General features: G+C 46.3%; 1 protein-coding gene across 2 annotated transcripts in view; it reads left to right on the top strand.

Moving 5' to 3' along the window:
• Positions 1-19,483, top strand: part of DPYSL2 (dihydropyrimidinase like 2) — a 146,697-nt gene that overhangs the window by 95,903 nt on the left and 31,311 nt on the right. For both annotated transcript variants that reach the window (XM_003902566.5, XM_003902565.3), the window contains exon 4: positions 17,087-17,251. In XM_003902566.5, the coding sequence (XP_003902615.1) occupies positions 17,087-17,251 (165 nt within the window). The remainder of the gene's footprint in view (positions 1-17,086; positions 17,252-19,483) is intronic.

Genomic DNA, 19,483 nt, shown 5'->3' on the forward strand with positions numbered 1-19,483 from the left:
GTTATTTGAACGAGGTGCTCTTGTCTTGATTATGTATTGTCTGCCCATAAATGATGTCTTGAAATAGAGGGGTGAGCATCACCTTATTTATTTCAATCCATGTTTGCGCAGAAGGATTTTTGTAATCAGATCATGGGGTTTGTGTGTAGAACTCAGTAAGAAGTAATCATGACCCTGTCCATTCATTTGCTTATTGTTCTTTCCTGTTATTAACAATGGCTTTGGGGCTTTCGGGGAGCATTTAGTTCTGCGCGTTGTGTATGTAGGTATGTGTTCTGTGGGGGCTGTAAGTCCTTCAGTTATAGTCGGATTCCCTTCCCAGCAAGGAACCAACAGGAAGGAAAATGAAGTCAAACCCAGTCTTTGCACGTGGAAGCTTGTGGCGTGACTGTTATTTTTTTGTGATGTTCTGTACAGCCCTGTAATCTCTTATTTTTGGCAAGCCAACTCTGAATCTGTGGTCCGGTAGCCCCAGGCAACCAAAAGCTGAGACAAACAGAGGAAGTGTCGTTATTCACATGTTTCTCTGGCCACCTCATCGGGCTGGACGCTGCTGGCTGCCACCCCTCGCTGAGCTGGAGCTCTCCAGAGTGCAGCCTGGCCGGGCAGGGATTGTTGACCCTGGCCCCCGTAGGAAGCACCTTTGGTTTGTCCCTCCGTCCCCAGGGTCCCTGCCACTCATTACTTCTCTGCAGTCTTTCTGTAATTTGTTCATCGTCTGGAATTTATTTCTGGCAGACTTTGTGGTCAAAACTGGGAAGTGTCTGTTTCCTTAAAACAGCCTTTCCTTAAACCCAGGAAGTGGAGTAGGGAACTCTCCTTCCTGACCTCCTCCCTGTCACACGCACGTGGGCATACACACACGTGTACACACTCTTACCATGTGCACACACACAGGCACACACATGAGAAAGGGACCGGGAGAGCCAGGGCGTTCACCCCAGCCTGGGCTCCCAGCATCCCTAGGGGTTTTGGAAGAAGAGTTTCAGTTTTTCAAAGCCTGCTGGAGATGTAACTGTCCAGCTGTATCGTGGGATCTGCAAGAGCCTGTGGCATCAGGTTTCTTTCCTTTTGAGGGATCATTTTTGTTATCTGCTCTGATAGGCAGTTTTACTTGCATTAGATTTTCGATAAAATGGGAAATGAATTGATTTGTTCCTGATACATTCCATTGGATCCAGTCCATCTGATAGGAAGGTTGTTTGCATCACAGTGTCCCGCGTCGGGGGGCTGCCCTGGGAAGTGAAAGGTCTGTGTTTATGTCTGTTGACAGAGGGTCTCTATGCTTCTTACTTTTCTAGCATTTACTCTTATTTTACAATTAGTGCCTGCTTGCTGTGTGAACAGGACAGATTTGTCTTGTTTGTTTGGGTGGTATTCAGTTTCATGCAGAAGACTTAGCTAGATGAGTGACTCAAAGTTCCATGCCCGGGGCCCTCCGCCCTCCTTCCCTCAATCACGCCTTTATCCAGTCCCTTCCCACGCCCTGTTGTTCCTCATTGGAATCCTCTGTCCTAGCCTATCCCCCCTGCTCTCCCCTGACACAGAGGGGTGCATCTTGTCTCCCCACAACAGCACTGGAAGATGCTAGAACACTTGGAGAACACTAGTTCTGCACCAGGGATTATGTTCAGCAGGTTTATCTCCTCAAGATACCCCTAAAGTATGTTTTTACTTACTGAACACATGATTGTGTAGGCCCTACTGTTGTTAGCTGTTTGTAGATACTATTTCAGAACAACGCTGTGAGTAGCTACTATTATTAGGTCCATTTCACAGATAAGAAACCTGAGGCCCTGACAGGGTAAGGAATCCTAAGGTTCTGTAGCTAGCCGTGGTAGAGCTGGGGTGTAAACTCAGGCTTTCTGACTCCAGAGTTCATACTTTTAATCCCTATACAGTGAAGTAGGCACTGTTGCTATTTCTATTTTGCAGATGGGGAAACTGAGGCACTGAGGCGTTAAGTACTTTGCCCGGGGTCCTAGAACTAGTCAGTGGTAGAGCCAGGATTCCACCCAGACAGGTGAGCTCTGGAGCCAAAGCCCTGAGCCTCTGTAGTAGATTCCTCGTGGCTTTCTGTCCTGTCCTTGTTCCCAGAAAGTTCCCAGGGGACAGTTACAGAATCACTGGGTGCTTGCTGTTCTCACACACACAGTTTCTACTGGCTCTCTAGCATTTCTTTCATTAGTGAGAGAATGTTTCAGCCCAGCTTTTCAGATGGTGGAGTTGAGGCCCCCTTGTCTGAGCTGGGTGTTTTAGAACCAGCAGGCTTGAGGGCCTATGAGGTCTCTGAAGAACACAGTGGTGGTGAGGCCAGGAGAAGTCACTTCTTGGGACTTTGGAAAGCCTAGAGGAATTCTAGAAATGAAACACCACACACTTACTGGAAGCCAAGTTCGTGTTTCTCCCACTGGTGGAAGGGATATAAGGTGCTGTAAACGTGGCCTTTTTTCAGATGCAGAATGCCTGTCTAATTACAGGAAACAGAGATGTCGCCCCACACTGAGCCAAGGATTTCAACATCTCTTGGAGAAATTCTGCACGGACCTGAAGTTTGAAGCTTTGCATTGTAACCAAGTTGGCTCTCCTTGCCTTCTCCCCAGGCCACAATTTCGTCATCCTGCTTTACGGATGGCATTTCCTATTAAGTGTCTGTCTATGAACATAGACATGGAGCTGAGACAAAGCACAGCTTCTCCCTGGACCCGGAAAGAGGGACTCAGGCGCCTGGGGCTGGGGCCTGACTCCAGAGCCGCTGCTGCTGCCTGGCCTGGTTCGGGGATGCCTAGCCTAACAAGGCAGCCTGGGCTGAGAATCGCTTAGGGCTCAGGTTGATGAAGCTGGGAGAATGGTTGAGAGGGCACTAGATCTAAGATGGTGGCCAGAGCCATTTAATCATGTGGTTGTGAAATTGTCAGTAACTTCTTTGTATGGCCAGTTGATCTGATCTCTCATGTAGGACTCAGTCCCCTATTTGGATCTTGGAAGGTAGCCATTTATTTGAAACAGACAGCCTGGTATAGTGAAAAGAGCTTTGTGTTTTACCCCCTCAGATAGTAAGCAAAGAAAATGGAAAAAGCAGCACTGTCTGGGGTGACATCCTGATGCATTGCTGGTGGCAGAGTGAAGAGGTGACACATTTGGAACATAATGTGGCCGTCTGTATGAAAAACCATAGTTCATCCAGTAATCCCGACCCTAGGACTCCTCAGAGAAAACCGTTTAAAATAGAGGGAAAGTTATTTGCATGAATATGTTCATAAGAATATTATGTATAATAGAAGAAATTTGGAAGAAACCTACAGGTTCTTCCACAGGGAAATGGTTAAGGAAATCATGGTAGACTCTCCGCAAGAATGGCTCCCATTAAAAATTGAATTAGGAAGATTCTAAGATAATGTGGTATTAAGAAAAAAACTCCATGATTAAAAGTGAGCATGGGCCAGGTGTGGTGGTTCAGGCCTGTAATCCCAGCACTTTGGGAGACCGAGGCGGGTGGATCGCTTGAGCCCGGAAGTTCAAGACCAGCCTCGGCAACGTGGGAAAACCCCATCTCTGTTAAAATATAACAAAATGAGCTGGGTGTGGCGGCACCCACCTGTAGTCCCAGCTACTCGGGAGGCTGAGGTGGGAGGATCACTTGAGCCCAGGAGGTTGAGGCTGAAGTGAGATATGATCATGTCACTGCTCTCTAGCCTGGGTGACAGAGCGATACCCTGTTTTAAAAAAAAAGAAGAAAAAAAGTGAGCATGCTGTGTGATCCACCCACATCAAATATCTGCACATGACAGATCAGAAGATAGTATAGAAAAAGATTAGCAGAGTCGGTACAGTGACCCATGCCTGTAATCCTAGCACTTTTGGGAGGCTGAGGCGGACGGATCACTTGAGGTCAGGAGTTCAAAACCAGCCTGGCCAACATGGTGAAACCCCATTTGTACTAAAAAATACAAAAAATTAGCGGGGTATGGTGGTGCATGCCTGTAATCCCAGCTACTTGGGAGGCTGAGGCGGGAGAATCACTTGAACCTGGGAGGTGGAGGTTGCAGTGAGCCAAGATTACACCACTGCACTCCAGCCTGGGTGACAGAACAAGACTCTGTCTCTAAAAAAAAAAAAAAAAGAAAAAAAGAAAAAAATCAGTAGTTATTATTTGATAAGTGGGATTATAGGTAATACTTTTTCCTGTTATAGAAAAAGAATAAAGGAAACAGTACAGATTTAAGATTCAGACCTGGGGGTTTAATTCTGGTTATTGTTATATCTGATTATGTATCTTTTAGAAATGCTTGAAACTTTTCTGAGTCTCAGATTCATCAGTAAAATGATAGAATAATTTCTAAGTGTCCTTTAGTCAACCCAATTCCAGCTGCAAATCGTTTCTTCATGTAGAATCTGCCAGACTTGTTTAATATCAATATCATGGGCAATTAGTAACATCACTGTGCACAAACAAAGTCCTCGAGACCGGGCAGGGTGGCTCACGTCTATAATCCCAAATGGGAGGCCGAGGCAAGCAGATTACTTGAGCCTAGGAGTTTGGGACCAGCCTGGGTAACATAGTGAAACACCCCGTCTCTACTAAAAATACAAAATATTAGGTGGACATGGTGGTATGCACCTGTAGTCCCAGCTACTAGGGAGGCTAGGGTGGGAAGAACACTTGAGCCTGGGAAGTCAAGGCTGCAGTGAGCTGAGGTCATGCCATTACACTGTAGCCTGAGTTAAAAAAAAAAAAAATGCTCCTACAGATTCGTTTTCAGGACTCAAGGTCTAATGAAACCTTCCTTGCAGGCCGTCCTCAGACCATGCATGACCCTTCTATGTGAGTAGAGAGCAAATGACCTAGTCCTAGTTTTTCAATAAAGCCATTCCTGGCAAAGAGGGTTATTCCGGGGTTTCGCTCCCTAGGGCTCATGATTGACTCCGGAGCTGGGGATGTGCTTGGAACACTGACCCCTTGCTGCCTGCACATGAGCTGGAGGACTCTCATTCCCTCCATGTCTGCTTTCCGTGAGCCAGGGAGGGAGTTTCTACTCAGCGTTGGGCTCATCACTCTTAAAGGATTTGCACGTCATCCTTTGGTGGTGGTGGCCCCTCATCACCACACACAGATTTTATTAGCCTGGCTTTTTTTGTTTTGTTTTTTTGTTTTTTCCCCGAGATAGAGTCTCTCTCTGTTGCCCAGGCTGGAGTGCAGTGGCACAATCTTGGCTCACTGCACCCTCTGCCTCCTGTTGCCTCAGCCTCCCGAGTAGCTGGGACTACAGGCACATGCCACCATGCCCAGCTAATTTTTGTAATTTTAGTAGAGACGAGGGGTTTCACAATATTGGTCAGACTGGTCTCGAACTCCTGACCTCAAGTGATCCACCCACCTCGGCCTCCCAAAGTGCTGGGATTACAGGTGTGAGCCACCATGCCCGGCCTAGCATGGCCTTTGATCTTGGATGCAGGGAGCCCATGAGTAAGCTATACCACGCCTCAGAGAGAAGGGTTTTAGGAGGTGCCGAAACGCTGACAAACTCATTATCTGATGCCCTGAATTGGCTTTCTCTCATGCACATTGGGTTAAAGTCATTAGTTACCCACTTAAGTGAACTTGCATGTGTTTCCAATGACAGAAAAGGATTTAGGGATGGATTGTTGAGGTGACTGCTGTGCATAGAAATACTTAGAAGGAGGTGGTGGTTTAAACTGTAGAAGGAGGCAGGTGCCAAGCGCTCCCAGTTTGGGGTTTGAGCTCCCACATTCTATGTACACAGCAGCAGGCAAGTCCCGTGGCCCCCAGGGTCTGCATCTGTGATGTAAGGATCGTAAACCTGCCCTGCCTACCTTGTTTGAGCATCAGATGAGATAAGGTACGTGATAACGCTTTGTGAATCACTTAAAAACACTATATCTATGTGAGGTTGATATTATTGCTATCAAGTACATGCAAACGTGTAGGAAATTATAAAATGGTTCAATGTTGCATTCCTGTTTCTGAAACTTTCTGAAGGGAGGTGGATATGTTTCCCTAAGGTGGGGAGCTAGGGTTGTGCCTGTGTTCATCCAGGAAAATGAGATGAAAAGCCCTAGATACCTCTGCGACATCATCTTCAGAATGTGAAATGACAGTGGGTTTGGAATCTGGGACTTCTGTCTGCCTGCTCTCCGCCTCTCCTTCCCCACCCACAGTCTCCAGCTCTGACTCCTGGCCTCTCAGGGTCCTCTCCCAGCAGCCTGGAAGGAAGGGACATCCTCATTCTAGGGCCCAGGCCATGAGAAAGGAAGCAGTGGGCAGGGGTGCAGGCTGCAGGTATGGGCAGCTCCAGGTGCCCACTCTAGGCTTCAGGATGAGTGGCTCCCTTCGTGCAGTGGGTGCCCGTCCTGGCAGGTACAGTTGCCAGAGACGCCCACCTGCTTCAGCTGCATACCCCGGGGTTCTTCCTGAGACTAAACAGGGTCCTGCTCCTCATATCCATCGACCAGTGAGTGATGAGGAAGACTGAATGCCGAGGGACGGAAGGAAGGAGGTCAGGAGAAAGGGAGAAGGGCTGGCCAGGAGGGAGGAGAGAGGAAATGACAGAGAGCCAGAGATCAGGAGCCCCAGGCCTGCCAGCCGGGGAAGGCCCTGCTGTTGCGCTCTTCAGAACCCCAGCTCAGGACCTTTTGAATAAATGTTAGGAGTGTGAGTGGAATCTAATGAGTAGGACAGACCTCCTGGGTGAGCATTGAATATGAGGGTGGGTGGGGTATGGTAGCTCATGCCTATAGTCCCAGCATTTTGGGAGGCCAAGGTAGGAGGATCATTTGAGCCCAGGAGTTTGAGACCTGCCTGGGCAACAGGGGAGATACTTTCTCTACAGAAAATTAAAAACTAGCTGGGCATGGTGGCACAGGCCTGTGGTCCCAGCTACTCGGGAGGCTGAGCGGGGAGGATCGCTTGTGCCCTGGAGATCAAGGCTGCAGTCAGCCATGATTGCACCACAGCATTCCAGCTTGGGTGACAGAATGAGACCCTGTCTCAAAAAAATAAGTAAAAAATAAAAAATAAAATGGGGGTGGAGGAAGAAGAGCCAGGGGAAGATTCTTCGGAGACGTGGGAAGTAAATTTGCAAGATTGCTGTCTCGGAGCTGGGCAGACAGGAAGGGAACAGAGCTGAGATGGGGCAGGGACAGGTTCCAGGCACCGGCAGGATGGGGGCCAGTGTGCAGTGGGCCAAGAGGGAATGGGAGCGAGAAAGTGGGGTGTCAGCAACATTCAGCTCCCTCCATAGCTCAATGAGAAGAGAGGGGTGGGGACAGGTGGTAGCTGGAGGGTCCCCCAGGATCATTTTATCTGTATCCCTTTCGTATCTTTCAATGACTTTTTGTTTTCCCTAACTAGATTGTTGGCATTTTAAGGGCACAGTTTATAACTTCTACCTCTTTGTTTCCTCCAAAGTTGGCTGATCACCAGATCACTTAAAGGAGGTTGTTTGTTTTATAAGCATTTTACCAGATCTTGCCTTAACACTTACTTCCCCCAGAGTTAGTCATAATCATTCTAGCAGGGTTTCTAGATACTGAATAATGACCGATGGCGCCACTTGATTTATGGGACGATACTGGTTTAGTTTTAAAAGCAAACTTACATTGAACAAAGTTTAGGAAAGAGAAAGGAGAGGGCTACTCAAGTGCCTGAAGGTCTGAGCAGTGAAGAACACGTTTCCATATGCCTGCCACCCTTAGGCTCAGGACATGGTTTTCCCATCTGTTTATTGAATTGGGTCACTTGCTTTAGTTATAATATATGAAGGGATAAGACTGGATTTCACTTCTCAATTAACTAGCCCTCTTGCTGTCTTTTAATCACACGTTCTGGGGTCAGATTCCAGCCCTGCCAGTCAGTGGCTGCACTGGCCAAGGCCACGTGGTTGACCACCATCCAGAATTCTGCCAAGAGCCTTACCTGCTGGAGGCACGAGAGGTATGGTTGTTATGCAGCTTTGGTGGCGCAGGCCCTCTGCCTGGTACATTTTAAGTAATGTGAACAGATTACTTAATCTCACTGTCTGTTCAGTTGAAAACTAGGGCCAACCCCGGCTCAGAGCTCAGGGGGCTGTTGTGAGGATTAAATGAGAGAATCCATGGAAGATGCTTAGAGTAATACCAGACACATAGGATGTGCTGAATAAATCTGAATGGTTTTTACTATTACTCGCATCTTTCAATGTTTGTAACTTACACTTATGTTACAGTTAGTCATTTCATTGGCGTGTGCTAACCAAAGGTGGCCTGACCCCTCACCATCTGTTAGGAGGGCTGGAGTTTAAAATCCAGGCACTTGGAGGATCGATGGGGGAGCTGGGTACTCCTTTGACTTCAGTGTCCAGTGGATGCTGGGGTTCTCAGGTTGGTGTATTGAGTCACATAGTTCCATGACTGAGTCCCTTGGAGGGAGAGGCTAAAGTTGGCTAGAGGCAGGTGTGATGTTTGGTCTGTCCTGTGTACACTGAGCACCTTCTGTATACCAGTCTCCCTGCTTGCTTCTTCCAGACAGAAGAAAACACGGATGGCAATTGGTTCTATTAGAACAGTGCCTCTTATAGTTTACAAGCACCATCTTATTGAACACTCATGAAAAATGCTGGGATGTATGTTATTTCTGCTGTTTCATAGATGAAAAAACTCAGGCACAGACATTCTGAATAGTTCCAGCTCTTAGGAAAATGCTTCTTTAGCATTGCGGGAGAAACAGTACATTTGCACAAGGCAAGTAGTTCACCATGTAAGGCGGCTCGTGCTTTAGAGGAACCTAAATACTACACAGTGTTTTATGCACGGGCATTTTTCTTGCAAAGGAACATAGCTTTGTCTTCCTGGGGGTGTTTATCAAACCACATCTATGTAGCAGATGCTCTTCAAGCATTTCCCATATTCCCTCATTTACAACACCCTGGTACCCTGAGTTAATTATTAGTCCCATTTCGTGGTTGAGGAATCTGAAGCTCTGAGAGTTTGAACTTCTTGTCTAAAGTCACATGGTGAGGAAGTGGTAGAACTGACCTGCACCCCAGGTGTCTGACTCTGATCTTTCCAATAGTGCCTCTTCAGTGGGTACCCCTTAAATTCTCATGGGGCAGGTGCTTTCTTCTCCTTTTCTGCCCTTTTTTTCAGAGCAAAACCACATTATCCTAACTGCCAAGCACAACCCACAAAGGCTCTTATCTCTCCTCCAACAAAAGCCATTCCCTGCTTGGTTGATGAGGTCACCCAGCATTTTGCAGGGCATTTTGCTGGGTAGATGCCAGCTCAGGAAAGCCACGTAGATAAGCCAGTGGGTGGCTTGTGTTACTGCCTCCCCGATGGTTTGCTTTTTATTCAAGTCAATTCATTTATCTGAGATCAAAAAGGGAAAGGCTGATGCACACACATTGAAAAGCAGGGAATGGTGCTGGAGAATGAGGCTGTGACTATTTGGAATAAGATCCTGGAGATGGGCAGTGCTGATAGAGTAAATATCCAGGGAGCAGGGGGAGGTGTGTGCACTGACAACAGGAGTTTTAGCATCTGACCCTCCTTGCTTCAACGGGCTGATGGGTACCCGAGGGGGGTTGGAGGGCTGAGTGATGGCCCCCCATCCTCCCTCTTCCCTCCTGCTCCATGGGTGTAACCTGGAGGTGGGATCGGAGAGCTGGGTGGAGGGCACCCCATCCTCTCTCCTCCCTCGTGCTCCATGGGTATAACCCCAAGGTGGGATCACAGGCTGAGTGAGGACTCCCCATCTTCTCTCCTCCCTCCTTCTCTGTGTGCATAACCCCCAGCTGACTTGCAGACTGTGGTACCTGCTCAACTGCTTCAATTCCAGAACAGGGAATGTGTTTCTGACATCCCTGTGCTTTAATTACAAAGGACCCCTTGAGACCTTATCAGAAACACTGCCAGCCTAGCCCTTTGAAAACTCACGGTCTTGGATTCTCTATCAGTGTCGCTCCCTGGCTGTAATATTGTACTATAGTTAGGCAAGATGTTTCCTTTGGGGGAAATGGGGTGAAGGGTACGAAGGTTCTCTCTGTGTCATTTCTTAATTCTGCAGGTGAGTCTACAGTGAGTTTTAAAAAGAAAAAGTTCCAGCCTGGGCAGCATAGCGAGACCTATGTCTCTACACATAAGGGTAATAAAAAAATTAGCCGGGTATGGTGGTGCACGCCTGTGGTCCTGGCTGCTTGGGAGGATGAGGTGGGAGGATCGCTTGAGCCCAGGAGGTCAGGACTACAGTGAGCTGTGATAGCGCTACTGCACTCCAGCTTGGGTGCCAGAGCGAGACCCCTTCTCAACAAAAGAAAAAGGATAAAAGAAAAAAAAATTTAAAGTAGGGTCATTTAAATAAGGCCAACTCCAAAGGGATCTTCTATTTGAAGTTTTAGGGAGCAGCTTATTTACTTTATGTCTCACACTTTGCTAATATCCAAAATGCAGAACAATAGGGAACCACTTGAGGCAGGAGGGGAATGAAGCACTGATTCTTGCTGCAGCATGGATGAACCTTGACCGCATGACGCCGAGTGAAAGCAGACAGACACACAAGACCACATCTTATGTGATTCCATTGGTAGGAAATGTCCCGAATAAACAAATCTATGGAGACAGGAAGTAGATTGATGGTGGCCAGGGTTTGGGAGTAGAAGAGGTAGGAAGGAATGGGGAGTGACTGTAAGTGGGTACCAGGTTTCTTTTTTGAGTCATGTTCTAAAACTAGATTATTGCAGTGGTTGTAAAGCTCTGTGAGTGAACTAAAAGCCATTGGGTTATATACCCTTTAAATGAGTGATTGCATAGCATGTGAATTATCTCAATAAAACTGTTAAAAAAAAACAGTAATGTCCTTTGACAGTTTTAATAGAAGTCATAATGAAAGGAATAGTCCTTTTTCAGACTTGTAACTTGCAAATTCAGGCCACTGTCCTGGTGCATGTTCTTGGCTGTCTCATAAACCAGATTCACAGGCCTATCACGCACACCGTGAGGGTGTTTCCAGTCACTCATCCTGAGGGGAGGAAAACCCATTGTGTGCCAGGCATTTTGCCAGGTGCTTTTACCTACACTTTATTATGTAAACTTCTTGCAGCCCTGCAGGGTATGTGGCTTTATGCCTTTTTTTTTTTTTCTTAATAGTCTTGATCTGTTGCCCAAGCTGGAGTGCAGTGGTGTAGTCATAGCTCACGACATCCTCAAACTCCTGGGCTCAAGCGATCTTCCTCACTTAGCCTCCCGAGTAGCTGCGACTACAGGCACATACCACCATGCCCGGGTAATTTTTTTTTTTTTGTAGAGCTGGGATCTCACTGTGTTGTCCAGGCTGGTCTTGAACTCCTGGCCTCAAGCAGTCTGCCCACCTCAGCCTCCCAAAGTGCTGGGATTACAGGTGTGAGTCACTGAACCCAGCTCATGCCTATGTTTTTATAGATGAATAAATGGAGGTTCCTGGCTGGGCGCAGTGGCTCATGCCTGTAATCCCAGCTCTTTGGGAGGCCGAGGCTGGGGGGATCATCTCAAAACAGGAATTCAAGACCAGCCTGGCCAACATGGTGAAACCCCATCTCTACTAAAAAAAAATACAAAAATTAGCTGGGCGTGGTGGTGCACACCTGTGATCCCAGCTAGTTAGGAGGCTGAGGCTGGAGAATCGCTTGAACCTGGGAGGCGGAGGTTGCAGTGAGCCGAGATTGCGCCACTGCACTCCAGCCTGGGCGACAAGAGTGATACTCCGTCTCAAAAAAAAAGAAAAAAGAAATGGAGGTTCCTAAAGGCTAAACCACAGTGAGGGAGTACTGCAGCAAAAACTAGAATTTGGGGGCTCCTTGACCTCCAAGCCCATTCTCTTTTCACTGCTGGTATAGCCGGGTTGCCAAGGCTGCCCTCTTGCAGGGGCCGATAGCTCAGGGAGGTCACCAGAGGAAAGGCCTGTGAGATCTGTGCAAGTCATTTTCAGGCTTGTGTCCTCAGTGGGGACTCTGCTCCCTCCGGAAGTGAGTATGACATTCCTGCCTGTCCCCTTGGAGCAGCTCTTCCCAGGAGAGCTTCAGTGGAAAGAGAACTGTGGGAAAACATGTGGAAGCTTTTCGTGGACATGTTTCTGAGTGTCATGAGCTCTTGAAGGAAGCATGTTTATTTCCCCGAAGTGCTCAACTGTGTCCGGGTCCTGAGCTTTTCAAGGGTTCATAACCCCCGGAGCTAATTTGGATATGCAAGGAAGCCATGGGATTGCAGCCGGGGAACATGCTATTTTTTGTAAGTGATGACGCTGTTGTGTAGTAAACAGGCCCCTCGTGGTAAAATGGGCAGGAGGGAAAGGAGGTGGAGGGAGAAGTTTTGGGAAAAGATTTGTACTCGGTTAGTGATGCTCAAGGTGGTTCAAGGCAAACTCAGTAGCTCCCAGGTTGCTTAGTAGAAATGCAAATTACTGGGTCCCAGTCTGGACCTGCAGCATCAGAAACTCTGGGATAAGGTCTGAGAACCTGTGTTTTATATTTATCTTTATTTTTATTTTTTTGAGACAGAGTCTCCTCTGTCGCCCAGGCTGGAGTGCAGTGGCACGATCTCGGCTCACTGCAAGCACCGCCTCCCAGGCTCATGCCATTCTCCCTCCTCAGCCTCCTGAGTAGCTGGGACTACAGGCGCCTGCCACCATGCCCGGCTAATTTTTTGTATTTTTAGTAGAGCCAGGGTTTCATTGTGTTAGCCAGGGTGGTCTCAATCTCCTGACCTCGTGATCTGTCCACCTCGGCCTCCCAAAGTGCTGGGTTTACAGGCGTGAGCCACTGCACCCGGCCTATTTTTATTTTTATTTTATTTTATTATTTTTTTGAGACAGGGTCTTGCTGTGTTGCCCAGACTGGTCTTGAACTCCTGGGCTCTAGCGATCCTCCTGCCTCAGCCTTCCAAAGTGCTGGGATTATAGGCGTGAATCACCGCACCCGGCCAGAACCTGTGTTTTAATGAACACTGGAGATCATTACTGTGCACCCTGAAGTCTGAGGAGTCTAGCATCAGACGATCTGATGACACATCATTGGGATATGGAGTCATGGGTCCTGTCACCAGCCTGAAGTTGTCCTTGTCTGTCACCCTCCCCACTTGGTCTAAGAGTGAGTGGAGCAGAGACAGAAAGTAGATTAATGGTTACCAGGGGCTGGGAGTAGCAGGCTAGGAGGGAATGGGGAATGACTGCAGGTGGGTGCAGCCTTTCTTTTTTGGTGATGTTCTAAATCTAGATTGTGGTAATGGTTGTAAGGCTTTAAGATGGCTTGCTTGAGCCTTGCAATGGAAATGAGTGCCTTGGCCTAAGGAGAAGGGGAGAAAATCTTATGAAGTAAATGAGCTTTTATTTTGTTTCCTTTTTTTTTTTTTTTTTTTTTGAGGCAGAGTCTCACTCTGTCACCCAGGCTGGAGTGCAGTGGTGCAATCTCAGCTCACTGCAACCTCCACCTCCTGGATTCAAGTGATTCTCCTGCCTCAGCCTCCTGAGTAGCTGGGATTACAGGCACCTGCCACCACACCCAGCTAATTTTTATATTTTTAGTAGACACAAGGTTTCATCATGTTGCCCAGGCTGGTCTCGAACTCCTGGCCTCAAGTGATCTTTTGCCACCAGATATTAAAATGTATTAAAAAGCTGCTCTATTTAGTACTGATTGAGATGAATGGAGCAAAATAGTCCAGGAACAGAACCTGGTATTGTCTCTCTGTAAGGTATGCATGAATTTAAAACATTATTAGATATGTTATCTAGTAGTAATAATGATAAAGTATTTTTTGAAGTCATCATAAATCAATAGAAGGAAAGGATTATTCAGTAACTATGAGCATGTGTCACTGGTACTTATCCTTCTTCTTAGGAGGGATTCGTTTTTTCAATCTTAAAGGAAATAGATACATTGAACATATCAGGCTTCCTTATTTACATTGGCTAGAGAGCCTAACTCTAAATTTAGCCCATGTATAAGACTAAATATCAAGTATTTATCTATACAAACACACACATATGTACATACACACTTGCATCCACATATACATACACGTATTTTACGTACACATATTCACATATAAATATACATGTACATACATACACATACATACATGCCTCATTCCTGATTTTATTTTACCATTATTTTTCTTCCACTTTAGCTTGCATTACTCTTTCTGGTTTATCACTTTTTTTTGTATTTCATGTGTCTCTATAAACCACCTTAAAACTTTTTGGGGGAAGAAAGTGGACTATAAATAAAGAAATAGAATAAGGTATAATATATAGAAAAAAGGCAGTGAAAATACACCCAAATTTGAATAATCTGATTTTGGGGTGGTGATGGTAATGGGATTATTAACTTTCCCTATAATTTTCTGTATTTTTGAAATGTTCTACTCAAAGCATCATATCATCAGAAAAAATGATTATTTCTGCTCATTCCCCTTGCTGGCCAGTGAAAGGAATGCATTTCCATAAGTGAGGGTCTGGCAGGGCAGTGTTGAGGGGAGGGGTCTTTGCCGCAGCAGAAGCTGGTCCGGTTCCCAGGAGAGCCCCTCCTTTGCTGCTTGACCTGATTGCAAGTGGAGTGTGAGAGCCGGAAGGAAACATTCCGTCACTTATTTAGAGCATTCATTTGGCTATTCCCTGATCTAGGCGTTCAGTCCCTGCTCGGAGGGAGTTTACATTCTAGTCAGCGGTCAGACAGTAAATGAGTGAAACGGATTCAGAAACGATGCCACCCTGGGATGGTGACGTGTAGCCCCAGTGAGAAGGATGAGGAGATGCCCATGTCAAGAGCGCTGGGAATGGGTTTCCAGAGAGAGAGGGCTGCTTGTGCACAGGCCTGGAGTTGCCCAGGGGTTGGGCAGGTCAAATTGAAGAATGGCCCGGGGTGGCCATTGTGGGTGAGCAGGTCGGGGATAGAGAGTACCTTGGAGAGATGAGCTAGGACCGGATCTGACTGGCAAAGGGAAAGAGTTCGAATTGGGCGCTAAGGATGGTAGACAGCTACTGAAGGATTTAATAAGGGGAATGGCAGGGTCTGATGAAAGGCTTAAGATCCTTCTAGCTGCTTCTGAAGGTTGATTTGTAGGAGGGCAAGAAATGAAGCCAGGGGAGTGGATAGGGAGATTCTGCCCAAACTGATTGCTACACAGTGATATTTGTATGGTTTTCTTTGTTTTTTGTTGTTGTTGTTTGTTTGTGTTTTTGTTTTTGGGGTGTTGAAGGGGGGACATACAACTTAAGAAAAATTGGAATTATTTTGTCAAGTTTTCTGTGTCAGCATTTTACTGATGGAATATGCTTGCATTTAAAGTGGATATCATTTTTGTTTTTATTAGATAACATTATCTATATTACAGATACCAGATATGCATGTACTCATTTAATTACATATACTAATACTTACAAAAAGGTAAATTTGGTCAAAAGAAAATTCAGCTTAGATGGCCATATTTTTTTGTGTGTGTGTGTGTGCGTTTATATATATATATATATATTTTTTTAGGACAAGGTCTTGCTCTGTTGCCCTGGCTGGAGTGCGGTGGTGCAGTCTTGGCTCACTGCAACTTCCACCTCCCGGGTTCAAGCAATTCCCCTGCCTCGGCCTCCCAAGTAGCTGGGACTACAGGCACGCGCCACCACGGCCAGCTAATTTTTGTATTTTTAGTAGAGACGGTTTCACCATGTTGGCCAGGCCGGTCTCAAACTCCTGACTCATGTGATCTGTCTGCCTTGACCTCCCAAAGTGCAATGGCTATATTTCTGACATGTACAAAGCCAAGCCCAGTTGATCAGAATTTAGCAGCATCTGCAAGATTTGATCCATTTCAGAAATCTGAGCTCTCTAGCATTACATGGACTGACGTTTTCTTAGCTCAGAACTGCTTACCCGAGTGTAGAAAATCTAATATTTAGGAAGAATGATTCATTGCTTTAAGTGTTCAGTCCTGGTTTAATCATTTCAGTTGTATTTTAGTGCTTGTGTGCGGAAGACGGATAGTAATAGTCCCGGTAATCCTCCTGCCATCATGTCAGCTGGGCGAGAGCTCTCCAAGACCTAGGAGAGATAATAGCAGCTGCAAAGGCCCTATGGTGGGAGGCAGCAGGTAGATATTTTAGTAACTGAAAAACGGTCCATGTAACTGGAGAGCAGGGTACAAGGGAGAGATGGTTCAGGGTCATGTTATAGAGGTAGGCCAGGGCCACGCTGGTCAGGATTTTGCAAACCTTATTGGGGACTTGAATCTTTATCTGAAGAACAGGGGGAAACCATTGGAGGATTTAAATCGGGGAATGACGTAAGATTCATAGATATGCTGTCTCCTTTAATCCTCATAACAAATGTATGTGCTAGGTAATATTATCCCCATTTTAAAGCAGCACAGAAATTAGGGCAGTGGAGATTACAGAGTTTACCCCAGGACACCATGCGGGTGAGTGATGGAGCTAGGAAACCAACTCAGGTCAGCTTGCATCCAAAGTCCTCTGTCTTCCAGATCAGCCTACTTCCATAGTAATATAACAATGAATGCAGTTTTAAAACACTTTGAACTCTTCAGATGAAAGATTTCCCTTAAATTACAAAGTGGTATTAAGCTGCAGAAATGTGAGCGGTAATGAGAGAGCAGGTAATGCCCGGGAACTTTTGAAAGGCCCGGTCCGTGTGGCTCTGCTCCAGCACCTTCAAGTTCCCTGCCGTCTGGCGGGGGGCGTCTCATAAGCTGCTTTCAACACAAAGAAGGGTTTGGCTGCTCCCCAGCCGTTTGGCACTGCCGTTGTCCATAAGGACCCGTTGTCCGTGAAATGCACCCAACACTTGAGCTTTCAGGGGTTTTGGGAAATCAGATCTGGGCAGTGCATGTGTGGTTTCGCTGGAGACATCATCCAATGCCAAGTTTCTGCTTTCTGCTTTCTCCCTCTTGGATAATCAACTGGGTTATGTGGATTCTTGGAAGCTGTTGGTAGAGATCACCATCTCGATTTTGAACCCAAGAAGCCTTATTCAGGGTTCGAGTGGGAAAATACCTGCTGGCCCACGGCCCTTGAGGCTCTTGGTGATGACGACATATGTCTGTTTCTTTGTAGTTGACCATGTTGTTCCTGAGCCTGGGACAAGCCTGCTCGCTGCGTTTGACCAGTGGAGGGAATGGGCCGACAGCAAGTCCTGCTGTGACTACTCTCTGCACGTGGACATCAGCGAGTGGCATAAGGGCATCCAGGAGGAGATGGAAGCGCTTGTAAAGGATCACGGTAGGTGGCACTAAGTCAATGCCCTCTGCAGATGTTTCTGCTTCAGTCCATCAACTGGCACAGCCCTGAGAAGAAAGTGATAATGCTTCTAGATCCCATTTGCGCCTCATGCCCATGCCTGCCCCTGGGAAGGAGAGAGGGCTTTGGGCTGCATCTCGTGCTGATTGGAGGGGACGTTACCCAGTGCAGTAACAGAAGCCTTCATTGATAAGAGAAGACGAGCCTTACTGCTGGAATCTGCTCTTAGGTGACAGCTGCTCACAGCTTATTGGTTTGTGGGCACCATGGTCTCTAGTTAGGGTGGGGAATTGAGGCTGTCGAGAGAGAGATTTACCCTCAAAAGATAACAAATACATATCTCAGGGAGGATGTGGCAGTTTCAGGAGAGTGTTGGGCAGCCCCTTCCTACAAACCTGGGCGGATCCAGGATAGATTTGAGGGCTATGAGATACTTCAAAACTAAGTAACAACCTGAGAGGTCTTTTGCATTCCCTAGAATTATTTTGGAGAACAAATTTCCAGGGATTGGGAAGATTTACAGAGAGGCGGGAGGAATCTTTACCACCTCAAGGTGCCTCTGGGACTCTTGTCAACAAGGACCTCGGGGGTTTGGGGGGAAGAGCCAGGCCACATTGTCTTCCTGGGTCTCATTGGGCTTGTCTAGAGACCAAATTAACCTCATTGGATCTTAGCGTTCAGGGAAGCACCTAATGCTGTAGGGTTCTGGGACTTCCAGGCTCAGAAGCACCATGTGCTGTGAGTGACATGGCAGGAAGGAAATCTCTAGGCACTAGAATGATAGAAAATGCCCCAGAATGAAAAACAAGAGTCTCGGGTTTATTTCTGATATTCCACAGACTGTATGACCCTGGGTAAATTGCTTAAATTTTATGGGTCTCAGTTTTTGAAACATTTCTCATATATGAGGGTCTTGGACTAGATGTCCTCTAAGATTCTTTCCAGCATGAAGCTTCCACATAAAAGAAAATAGGTAACCTTTGACTTTTCTCACTTTTGCGCATGCAGAGACTCCAAGTGGTTTATCTGTGGATACTTAGACTGAATCTGCTCCAAACCAGGCAGGAGGGTTACCATGGTAACTGTTGCCTGGCAACGGGAGAAGGGCCGGGATGTACAGAGGCATTTAACTCAGGCAGCTCCCAGCACCCCCCAGGTGGCTTGAATTAAGCTTCAAGGCTGTGAGGTTGTCAGGACAATTGTTTAAAATTGTGATGAATGTTGGGCAGGGATGTTTGGTCTGGTGCCTGGGGAGGCAAGAACTCCAAGACGCCAGGATGAGAATTGCGACATCTGCTTGTTGAACTAATGGACCCTTTCTTACTTAAAAAATCATTTTCTTAAAAACCAGCATGGAAGGCAGTCTGTCTGCCAAAGAAAAGACATTTATCACAGTTCTTCATAGGCAGAAACTTCTAATTCATTTTCTTCTTACAGTCGCAACAGACTTGTTTGGTGGAGGCAGCTTAAAAAAATTAACTGTTGTAAAATAAATATAACATTAAAGTTACCATCTTAACCATTTTTAAGTGTGCGTGTAGTTCAGTGTTTTAAAATACACTCATAATGTTGTTGCAACCATCACCACCCTCCAGCCGCAGGACTCTTTATCTTGCAAAACTAAAACGCTACACTCACTCATTAAACACTAACTCTCCACTCTCCTTTACCCCAGTCCCTGGTAACCGCTGTTGTACTTTCTGTCTGTGAATTTGACTTCTAGGGACCACACACAAGTGGAATCATATAGTATTTGTCCTTTTGCAACTGGCTTATTTCGCTTATCATGATGTCCTCAAGGTTTCAATGTTACAGCATGTGTCAGGTGTCTTTCCTTTTTAAAGGCTGAATAATATCCCATTGTATGGATAGACCACATCGGGTTTATTCATTTATCAGTTAATGGAGGCTTGATTTTTGCTTCCACCTTTTGGCTATTGTGCATCATTCTGCTATGAACATGGATGTGCAAATACTGGCAACTTTTAATTTTGATATACTTGTAAACTTACAGGAAAACCATAAGAATACTAAAAAGCATCCTTGTGCATCTTCACCCCACATTCTCCAGTTATTTATATGTTACTCTGCTTCCTTTACCATTCTGTGTCTCCATCTTTCTCCTCTCTCTTTCTCTGTACTGAAACACGCAGACAAACACGTGTATACACACATACATATATCTTATTTCCTTATTTGGTTATTTGGTTTATC

This window comes from Papio anubis, chromosome 8, assembly GCF_008728515.1.
Source record: "Papio anubis isolate 15944 chromosome 8, Panubis1.0, whole genome shotgun sequence".
In the NCBI taxonomy this organism is placed as follows: Eukaryota; Metazoa; Chordata; class Mammalia; order Primates; family Cercopithecidae; genus Papio; species Papio anubis.